Source organism: Polistes fuscatus, unplaced genomic scaffold (genome assembly GCF_010416935.1).
Source record: "Polistes fuscatus isolate 324 unplaced genomic scaffold, CU_Pfus_HIC Scaffold4, whole genome shotgun sequence".
NCBI lineage: Eukaryota > Metazoa > Arthropoda > Insecta > Hymenoptera > Vespidae > Polistes > Polistes fuscatus.
In genome coordinates, this window is record NW_025113118.1 from 3,228,290 (window position 1) to 3,240,200 (window position 11,911).

Consider the following 11,911-nt stretch of genomic DNA (forward strand, 5'->3'; position numbering starts at 1 on the left):
ACGGTCAATCGAGGTTAGCGCATCTCACACGATGTAACTAGATGCATCCTCGATGCACTTACCTACTTCGCCGATTATATCTCATGTAATCGGCTTGGTACGTTACCACGGATGACAGTTAAACATTATTAACGCATTTCTCGTTCCACATTCTATACAGACAGTTCTAAATTCTCACGAATTCTTTTTTTTTAACAAGATGAATAACAGATCTTACGAATAAAAATCTCGTGACAAATTCCTCACCAGATTTAATGCAGTAAACTGCACACTTTCTCGAATAGATCTGAATCTCGTTAAATCTATTTTTTTTTTCAACATAATAATAATCGAAAATATTTTCTCTCGTATTACAAAAATTTGCAACAAGTGTTTTGTATAATTTGAAAAAAAAAAAAGAAAAAATATTCGTAACACTTAATTTTTTTTCTTTTTGGAATAATCATTTACGAATTTATTTTTAATATTACGTACATATAAATTTTAAACGTTGCCCAATTGATTAGGTTCGAGAAAGAACAAACTTTTACCCGTACTACGAACGAACGATCTCGATTTGAAATGAGAACAAAAGAATTGTATAAATCGAGTGATTTTTTTTTGCAGGTGATATTTCGCAGATACGGTAGAGATTTTTTTTGTTTGTTGCTCAGCGTTAATAAATCGGGTCATTGATTTTCTGCTTCGACAATTGTGTTCGCGGCACGTGCAAAATCACGTTACAAACTCATATATACATATATATATATATATATAATATTTTCTAACACATTGGTCATCGAGAGATTCGCTCTGATTCGCGAAAAAATTCAGAATTTAAATCCCACTTTCTCAAAATCATCCACACTTACGAGAAAATTCCATTCTATTATTATTTCTTATTAAATTCTTTTGGTGGAATGTAATTTCATTTATGTAAAATGCAGATAGATAGATAGATAGATAGATAGATAGATAGATACATACATAGACATAAATGCATACAATAGGTTAGATTTAAGTGAACGCAGTTACACCATATACCGTTACCGACACACGTACACTACGGTTTACATATACGTAATTTCTAAATAACACCGTAATAAATAATGGAAGTTTAACCGTTTTTTCACCGGTAATCGCTACACGACCCGGAAAATTGACTATTACAATATTTATATATATATAATCAAGAGAGTAGTTTAAATGCAATGATATTATTTTATGGAAAAATTGGTATCATCGCAATTTTGTAATCATTATTAACGATGCTCTAATTATTATTATTTAACCGTTATATTTATCTACATAAAAAGAAATAAACAGAAAAAAAAGATTTTCAACGTAAGATAATACATTTAAATAAACTACGACGAATGATTTAAACTGACTGTGAGAATTAAATCGTAAATCGTACGGTGTTTCAATAAGAATAAGAATTTGAAAGTATTCGTGTTAAACATCTGATGACAGTTGCAATAATGGCATTCTTGCTAGAGAAAATAAGAAGTTAAAATCTTTTGAAACTATGTAACCCCTTGCTTTACGAAGATAGAAACGAGTCGAGGACATGCTCGGCCCAGTGGCACACAAAACGCTCGTCGAAGAAGAATATTTGCTTTTTTAGTCCTTCTTCTCTACTTTCCACCGTATATGTGTGTATGTGTATATATCCATACGTAGCCTAAGTTAGACCGGAAGAAGTCTATGGGTTGTCAAGAAATAGAAAGAGAGAGACAAAAAAAAAGAACTAAGAAAAAGGTTTAAATCTGAAGTCATGATTGTTTCGGTATTTCGAATAAGTCATCTGTACTCGTATTCAATCTGTTTGCGCGTATTTCTTGATTCGTCTTTGTCAAGAGCACCTGTCGCACCTGTTAACGAATACAAAATCCCGATTCGAGATTTAAAACCAAATTACTTCCTGTTTGTATTAATCTTTAGATTCATTTTTATTTTCGTTTTTTTTTTTTATTTGAAAACGAAAAGAAAGAAAAAATTTGTCATTATTTTAAGATAATAATAATAATAATAATAATAATAATAATAATAATAATAATAATATGAATAAAAAGAAAAATCTGATACACCGGTACAAATAAATTGAGTTTTAATACGAATTCGTGTAGAAAGTAAAGATCCGAGAATGAATTGGTGCTGAAAAAGAAAAATAAATAAAGAAAAAAAAAAGAGAGTATAACAATATTTACATACTTACATTGAATTAATAAACAAATGATTAGAAAGCGAGCATATAATCTCTTTCGTTTATTCAAATAATCAATTATTTCTTTTTTTTTAAATACATCAACCGAGCGTAAATTATTTTATCGCATCCGTTTACGAATCCGGTAAATACGATATGATGTTTATTTAACATAAACGAACATAAAATATTTAACAATTTACTCTATCATTCGAAAAATATTATGTATAATTAATATACTTTTATTCACACTGAAACAAACAAAATGTATATTTGCAATCGAATGTTTATTTAAACAGTAAAACTATTATATAAACAATAAAATATGCATAACCTAAATTATATCATTAACTGACATTAATTCTTATCACGATTCGATAACGTTGAGGGAAAAATACGAAAAAACAGCAAAACAACATACGGAAGTACATAATGTTATAAACCATTCCGAGCAATCAAAAGAAATAATATTACGTGCGAGATGCATTTTTTACTCATAGGATGCATTCACGCTCTGTATGGCGTAACACGAGCGTGTATTACCGGTCAAGACTAATTGCATTTGAGTTCCTCTATAAAAATGATTTTCCACGGTAACGTTCAGTTCTGTTCAAACATGCTACTGCAAGTCTTCATTGCTCTTTACCTGCTAACGTTTGGTACACTAATCGTCGAATGTCGTACCGATTACATCGATCGGAAAAAACATATCAATGATGTTATTGTCGATTGCAATACAACGTTGAAATACGACGAACAAATCGGTGCTAAGATTTGCAACGATCGGGAAATGAAGAAAGTGCAAAGTATGGATAACGACACGAGATTTCTCGACGGGGACGAAGTGGACGAAGTGGACGAAGGTGAAACGTTTTGTTTCTGTTAAATAATATGTAGGTACACACGTCAGAATTATGAAACACTTTTCGAATATTCAAAATCGATTGATTTATCTATGTTATTTAAATTTGTTACTCTTTCGTATATATGTTTAATTATATTATTATAATTGAATTATATTATTCGTATAAGTAGTTAATTTGTTTGTTTGTTTGTTTTTTTGTTAACAAAGATAACAAAAATATATTATCGAACGTTAAATTAATATCAATCGAGATACCCGAGAAAAATTAGAGATGTGATACTAATCGATACAATGTTGTTTATTTTATTTTATCTTTTTTTCTTATATTGTTATTTTGTTTTGTTATGTGTTTTACGTAATTTTCCGTAAAGGACGAAGAAAGAAGAACAAAATGGGTTATGGCAGAATATTATTGTACATGATCGGTGCAGCCAAAGCTACGATACTTTACATAACTATACACGCTGTAGCTGTTATTGCTGCTAAAGCATTAGTTGTCGCTAAAGTTGCATTAGCAGTTGCAACTGCTGTTGCTTTGAAAAGAGCATCCGGTAAGTTTCTTGTATAATAATAATAATAATAATAATAATAATAATAAGATATTTAATATTGTGTGTTATAAAACACATTTTATAATGTTTACATTTTATATTTTATTTATTATGAAATTAATTTCTATTACAGACCACAGCGACAAAACGTCTTACGAAATAGTTAAACATCCTCACCATAGCTACATACAAACTCACAGTTCGAGTATTGATTATGATCATCATGGTGGTTATGAAAGTGGATACGGTCATCGAAAACGACGACGAGTCTTTCGCCGATAATTTTATTCTACGGAAAGTAATTTCGTTTATTTCCAAATAATAAATAAATAATGGAAGAGAAGATCTTTCTCTTCGTAATTAATATTCGAGGCTTTTTTTTTTAATTTAATAAATTCGATAATAAATAAATAAATTGTAGTCAATTCAGTTAATTTTTTCTCGCATTGTTTTTGCGACTGTTAACATTCATCAAGTGCTTTTTTTTATTTTGTCAATCTTCAAATGTAATGCATCTTTCAAATTGAAATTTTTAATGTCATTTTGACATTTAGCGTTTATCTAACAATATTGACAATGTTAAGAACAAATAAACTATTTGATTGATTGAAACACGAGAAGATTTTAAATCACGTTTGAAATGTCTGTTGATAGAACGTCAAATGATTTTAAGATTTAGGTTAAGATTTCGTATCAGTATAATGCAATTAACGAAATGAAATTACTTTCCGAATATACTGAATATAATATTTGTAACTGTATTGCGTGCAATATTCATATTACCCACCATTAAAGTATAATAATTAATTATAAATATAGAATATAAAAAACCAATATATATGATAGATTATATTTATCCATCGTTTACATTTAATTTACATTTCATTCAAATTTAATTGAATATATCTAACAGAAAGTACAAATATATTATTTATTATTAACAATATATAATGTAAATATTCGATCAATTTATGTGTTCTATTATTTATCATAAAATATTAATCTAATTATAGAATAAGTATGATTGATTAAATTGATTATTCACACAAACATTTATTTATTTATTTATTTAGAAAAAAATTGGGTGGTATAGTTGAAACAAATGATATACAATTTGATTAGAATCGTTTATTAAATGACATATCTAAATTCAGATTTTTATCGATTGTATAATTATCCTAAGTATCCGATTACTAATTACATTAATTAAACTGTTATTATCTTAATTAAATATGTGCTACGGTGTAACAGCGTATATTCTTTTTATACTTCCTCAGGAGAAAAATATAACAAAGAGATAAGAAATTAAAGAGCGGAAAAATTGTTGATAAAAGAAATAATACACGTAAAACATATTTTTCATCGTGGATTTATAAACAAAAAATTAACTGCATATTTATTTTTATTCAATCACAAATAAATAATATTTAAATATACAGTAATAAAAGCCAAAAGAATGTTTTATAATATAGGCACATGCAATTAATAGAAATATTTATAACAATTTTCTTTTCTTCAAAAAGAAAAAAAATTATGGTTCATCAAAAAAATTAAAAACACATACGATTTCTCTTTCAGTTTATTTTGTTGCGTTAGAAAAACTTAATATATAACATTTTTAAATGAGGTATCGGTTAACTAAATCATAAACGCTTATTACAAATGAATATAAATAAATAAATAAATAAATAATTTATTAATTAAATACTTAACAAAAATTTGCACTAATCACTACCAAGTATTTACAGGTTAAATTCGTATAAATAATTAAAAATATTGTAAAAAAATAAATACACGAACGTATTGTTAATTATAATTATTTGAAAAAGAACGAACGAACGAACGGATTTTGTTGTTAGCGTATAAAAAAATAATTCAGAAAATATTTAATAACAAATTGATCGTGTTGAAATTATCAAGTTGGTGGAATTCCTTCCATAGCTCGTTGCCAACCGCCACCGTAACCACCGCCATAACCACCATGATGTTCCGAGGCCGTTGCGTATATCACCTCGTGCCCTCCTCCCCCGCTAGATACTAATTTTTTCAAGCCAATTATCGCGCTCAAAACTAACGCTATTTTAGCAGTCAACAATGCGGTACCGGCAAGAAACGCAATTTTTCCGTAAGCCAGTTGTGCCAACATTCCTACAAAAGAAATAAAAAATAATCATTTGCAATTTATCATCAATTAATAATCCCTGTGAAAATGTATTAATCAAACAAACGAATTAATCTAATCAATCGTCTTACCTGCCATAGCTAAACCCATCATCATTAATCCACCATTTCTATTTCCTTTCCTTCTTCTACCTGTGTAAACGAAAAAAGAAAAGAGAAGAAAAATTATTTTCACCAATCCACTACTTTCCAAAATAAGAAGAAAAAAAACATTTATAATTAATCATTATGAAAAAGAAAGAAAAAAAAAGGAAAAACAAATGAACAAAATTATCGTGAATACCTTCAAAGGTGTTTCCAGGTATCGTCAAACGCAAACTCCTCGACGACAAATACTCGTGAAATTTATTATCCAATTGTTCATCTAGACTACCATTATTAAAAACTGTCTTCAATCCTCTGCTACTTCTAACCGTAGACGAAGGATCTCTTTCTATCGTAACGAAATCATTCAAAACGTAAACGGAATCATCGTCAATCGCAGTGTCGAGTATATCCAATGCTCTCCTTTTCAAACAATCGAAAGTATTTTTCTCATTGGTACACTTTTCGAATAATTTGGCGTATTCGCTTTTCCCATTAACGAGATGACAAATACCAACGAGATAAAATACGAAAATAATAATAAAATCGTTGTAACGATTCTTCTTCATTTTTTTGTTTTGTTTTTTTTCTTAATAATACACTTCAAACAAAAACAAAAAATCGCGATCGAATATCGTGCGCGCGAACTCTTAATTTATTTTTATTATTATTATTATTATACAAATACTTCCTTTTTTTTACTATACAATAAATCCGTTTGCCGAACAAACGTTCCTTCGTTCTCGATAACGTGAACTAATCTACGAGATCTTGAACGGTCTAGGTCTTATATATAACCAAGAGTTGAATGTAAATTTTCTTTTCTCTCCTACCCGTACAACACACCAACTAAATTACACTCACACTAACGTAATTCCTTTTTACGAATCGTTGTACACGATCCACGCGCTGTTTAACGCCTCGCCCGTCTACGGGAGGAAAACCCCTTGAAGCAGATCGATCTCTAGTACAGCCCCGTAAATAAGTATCCCTCCGACCTTCTTACCAAACGAAGCCTTAAAACTTTCCGGAAGAGTACTGCAATTCTACGTTTAACTCGATTTATCATCTATCTCTCTTTTCCTTTTTATTTTTATTTTGTTTTGTTTTGTTTAGATGTAAAACGTTTATGAATGAATAAGCAAAACTTTTCGCTTTGTAGAAACAATCGGACAAAACAAATCCATATTTTCTTTCGATTAATTTCACTATCAATCTATTTTTATTTTACGTTTCATTTATGAAAGAAAATGTGATACTTAACGGTATTTGAAATTAATTTTCGTATATATAGGAATGGATATTAAATTGTTTAGAAAATGGGACTATGTAAGTATTTTTTATTTTCAAAAAATGACAATAATAATAATAATAATAATATCTATTTTAGTAAAAATACTTGTGCTCGGTGAGCGTATGTATAACTCGGTCGAATTATTATACTTTTCTCTTTTTTTCTTTTTTCTATTATCGTTTAGTATCGTTTTAACGAGAACTTTCGTATCGTCGTTTTATAGGCCAATTCATAAATTTCTAGAATAAAATAATATATAATACGTATAAATTCTTTTTCTTTCTTATTACGTCAATGGGTATAATTTTATAAATGTTTTAAATCAAAAAAAAATTAATACAAACACACTGAGTAAATATAGTAATTAAGTTTTATCCCCCATCTCGGTCTTTTTATTTATAATCAATTAATTTTCGAATTTCTTAACTAATGTTAATTTATTACCGACACCGATTATTCGCCGTAACGTTCTACATTCTTGAAACAACCATAAGCAATTATACGCACTTGTATTTTTTTTTATTTGATAACCATACATTATCTATCCGGAATTCCTATTAAAACATTATAAACTATACTAATTGTATGTTGTACGATTAACTACTAGTTTTCTTTTCTTTTCCTTTTTTGTATTCTTACATTTAACCCATAACTTTTCGATTAACTTTAATTATATATCGTAACTACCAATCGTCTTTTGTTTTCCCGAGATAAAACATTCAATTCGTTCGACCTGAAAATAATCATCAATAATCGAATAAACAAAAGATTTATTTCTAAAAGTTAACAATTAAGTTAGATTTCAATGATTGAATTTTTTATCATTGACTGTTCGTATATTAATTCAAGACAAAGATTTACGTTAATTTATTTTTTTTTTTTTCAAAAACACCACTTTTCGTGGACTAACTGTTATGTTAAAAGCTTAAGATTATTTGTCGTAATGGTATGCTTTTTTCCTGCCAAAAAAAAAAACAAGAAAAAGAAAAGAAAACAAGCGTTTCCGGGAGGCAATTCAATTCTGTAATTTCCTGCCGAAAAAAAAAGGAGAAAAAAAATAAAAGGTGGTACTGTTAGATGACCGAAAGAATGGACGAAGTAATAACGAAAGGAAACTAAATGTTTCCTGCAAGTGAAAACGCGAAAGGATATCTTCGATGAGATCCTTCCTGCTTATCAATGAAAAAAGAAAAAAGAAAAAAAAAAAGAAACCTGGAAACCGACAATAAAATTATAACAAAAATACGTTCAATCGTTTATTAATCGTCGAGTCAACAAATTTTCGATTAATTTTCATTTCATAAAATAAAATTATGTCATATACGTATTCGTATAGAATTAAACAAGTATAATTTATTTCATTTCCTTTGGGGGATTGTAAAATATTAATTTTTACTAGTAAGGATCATTATTGAAACAATAATTAATATTCTTCTCATTTTATATAATTATTTTTATTATAATTATTAACGAATGTAAAATATATATATACGAAAATATTATATAACATATATAATGAATGTTACAATTATTTACGAATGTAAAATATATACATACATACACATATATATATATTTTAAAATACGTAATATCATCTTGTTTGTAACGTTTGGAGAAAATGAATGTTTGAACGGTACTATGATAAAAAAAAAAAAAGAAAAATAAGCTCTCCCCTATCATATATATATATTTAAGCAAAAATAAGAACACGAGTTAAAACAGTTACCCACTTATCTGCGTCTATTATGCGCAAACATTACCGAGCAACGATCGGTAGCTATGCGATACAAGCGTTCGTTTACTTGTGCAGTCAAACAGCAAATATATTACATCGTGCATTCTTCCATCGCGTAAAAGGAATACGCGTGGCATCATCATAATCATCATCATCACCAGGCTTGGCTTTTAAAAAGAATGAAAAAAAAAAAAGAAAGAATCCGCAATGAAATCGATCAACTTTTTGCCGTCCAAGCAAAATTTTTACTAGCCCTAGTATTTTGATCCGTCTTATCAACGTTATCGTAAACATTGACCACTTCTCTGACAACGTGTCGATCGTACGGTGTAAATTCAAAATTGGAAGCTGTTGGTACGCGATAAGGTCGATATTGAAAATTAGGATGATGATGATGATGATGATAATGATCGTAAAAATGTCCACCTGTATTGATTTGACCATCCTCGTAGGGATGATCGTATCCGTTAAACCCATAAAAAATAGACGGATTATGAACAGGTGACGTATTATACATCGAATTCCAACCTAAAAGACTGCCTATTAGGAGTGCCACTTTAATCAATAGCAAAGCCTTTTTCGAAACTATTAACAACAGTCCGAAGAGTATTGGTATGAGGGACACAAGATTGAACTTGAACCCCATGAGGAAAGGTAGCAGGTGTCTGGTCAGTTGTCTTCCTGTAAATGGAATAAAACTCGTTTGTGTATGATGGTACATGAAACTCGGTGGCCTTGACCGTGCTGCCTGCTGCAGGTAATTCTCGAAAGCAGGTGTTAAGTTAGCCGAGACTCGAACCCACGAGTCTTAGAAATGAAACGGGGTTCGTGTCCGTGCTAAAATATATTGTAAGAGTTAACTAACGATTAGAACGACAAACGAATTACGTGTATTTTAATCGTACAAATTTAACGAAAATCAAATCGAATATTCGAATTGAATAAAATAAGTAATCATTTTAATATAATATGAGAGAGATTTAGATAATATTACAAAATGATTGGTAAAATTTGATTGATCAAAAATCATCGGTGACATATATATATACGATAGATGATGAATAATAAACACGTAACCCGATGATCCAAAAACTCGGACACACTTGAAATGCTAACTGCATCTCTTACCAACCTGTCCCGGATTGCTTGTCGTCGTAAGAAGGTGATATTTCGTCCAATACAAATTCTAAAACCCCGTTTGCATTAATCATCGGTCCTACGCGCATCCGTAATCCCGGATACAAACGATCCAAGTTCCATTTCATATTTCTACGTTCGATGAGCCTGACGGCCGCTTTAAAAATGTTTTGAATATTGTTCGGATCGTAATCGAGTTCGAGCAACTCTCGCCCGTAACCTTCGGCTCTCTCCAAACGAAAATTTCCAAAATTGAGCTCGTCCTGCTCGTTAAAAGATTGAAGAACACTGAGTGTGGCACGATTCGCACACTCTAAGGTACCGTATTCTTTATTCGAAAGACACGTGCCGAAAGCCTCGTTGAAATTCAACAAATTCTCTTTGGTATCCTCCAAATGTTCATTGGGTTCCATGATAACCGTGATTCCCGTTGACACGAGAACGAACAAGTAGAGATTACGAAAATGATTCTTCATCCTTTTACTTCGTTTCTTTCTCTCTTTCTTTCTTTTTTATTTCTTTCTCTTTTCCTCTACCCGTTATTCGAGAGAAAGTATGTAGATGATATTAGAAACGTATTGGGGAAGACAACGAAAGTTTTTCTTCTACTTCAGAGAAGAAATGAGAACAAGAATTATACGATACAATAATAATGATAATAAAAAGTTTCTTACACACCGTGTGTCAATGTGTAGATCTCGCGTATTATCCGGTATCTAGGCTAATTTCGTTGTTAAACGTAAGAAATACACAGGTATTATGGCAACGAGTATCTCTATGATTCTAGGTAAAAAAAGAAAAAAAAAAAGAAAAGATGAAGAAGAGAAAACTCGCGATATTTATAAAAAAAAAAATGAAAGAGAATTTGTCGTCGAATTCTCATAGAATACTGTCGATTTAACGAGTAGGATCACCGTGATATATAGTCTACGAAATAAGGGGGAAGATGAAAAGGGGGAGAAAAAGGGTGTTCCCATAAGACAGAACAATCGGTTTCACTTGGTAGATTCTCAAAGTAAGCGAAAGTACAATAGGTTCGTTCGTTCGTTCGTTCGTTTGTTATTTCGTTCGAGCAAGTTGTTGCACGCCTCAGATACACCGGATGCACCCGAAGAGGAGTGCGTTTTTATTTCGAAGATTAACATAACAATAATATGGACGAGCTCGTTACTTTGTCATGCGAGTCAAACGTAAAAAAGAAAAAAAAGACTAAAGATAGGACGATTAATTGATCATCTGATCATCGGTAAAAAAAATAATGATAATAATTATAATACATTAAGTTACAATTGGAATTTGTTTTTATTCGGAATTAAGGTAAAGGAAGAGGGATGGGGGAACAAGAGAAAAAAATCCAGAAAGAAATGATAAAATAATATTCGTAACGTTTTCTTAATATAAAATAACAATTTATTTATAAATAATGAGATAAAAGAGAGAGAAAGTGAATTACATGAGGATTAACCGACACACATGATTATGTCGATTTATAAATAATTATTCATTAAATTAAAACTGAGGGTGGGGGGTGGTGGCGATGAGAGGTTTTGCGTAAGTATTGACTGCAACTGAGTAAAACAACATTTGACGAAGATACAAGGAATAATCCCCTTGTTGATCATCTTCCTCAAAAGCAGTTTAGTTTACCCATGAATGATGATGATACTTCGCGCAACGAAATGACGAATGGCAAATGCCATTATTCCTAAGCGAATGATATTAAAGTTCGTGCTTCTCGAAATCATTAATTGAATCATCCTATGGTCTCGTTATTGCTCATTTATCTCCCTTTCTTTCCTTTCCTTTTTCTCTTTATCATTTAACGTTTCAATTATTTTGTTCTATACACTGTGTCTCACGGTACTCTGATCGAATAAAT

The 11,911-nt window shown here is 30.1% G+C and overlaps 2 protein-coding genes across 2 annotated transcripts; one reads left to right on the plus strand and one right to left on the minus strand.

Annotated features, from left to right (window-relative positions):
* The first annotated feature begins 2,801 nt into the window (after positions 1 to 2,801).
* LOC122520850 lies at positions 2,802 to 3,883 on the plus strand. The gene is made up of 3 exons (XM_043641155.1): positions 2,802 to 3,048; positions 3,422 to 3,601; positions 3,735 to 3,883. The coding sequence occupies exons 1-3, from the start codon at positions 2,802 to 2,804 to the stop codon at positions 3,881 to 3,883; spliced, it is 576 nt and encodes a 191-aa protein (XP_043497090.1).
* Positions 3,884 to 5,516: 1,633 nt separating this feature from the next.
* Positions 5,517 to 6,399, minus strand: LOC122521506 (the record flags this gene model as incomplete). The annotated part of the gene is made up of 3 exons (XM_043642315.1): positions 5,517 to 5,749; positions 5,855 to 5,914; positions 6,066 to 6,399. Coding segments are annotated over 3 exons (627 nt in total), but the record flags the coding sequence as incomplete, so codon positions are not given.
* Between the last annotated feature and the right edge of the window lie 5,512 nt (positions 6,400 to 11,911).

Excerpts from the sequence above, each read along its gene's own strand:
- LOC122520850 (XM_043641155.1), top strand. The coding sequence starts at position 2,802 with ATGCTACTGCAAGTCTTCATTGCTCTTTACCTGCTAACGTTTGGTACA. Across the intron at positions 3,049-3,421 it reads AGTGGACGAAGTGGACGAAG|GACGAAGAAAGAAGAACAAA; the intron begins GTGAAACGTTTT and ends TTTTCCGTAAAG. Across the intron at positions 3,602-3,734 it reads TGCTTTGAAAAGAGCATCCG|ACCACAGCGACAAAACGTCT; the intron begins GTAAGTTTCTTG and ends TTTCTATTACAG.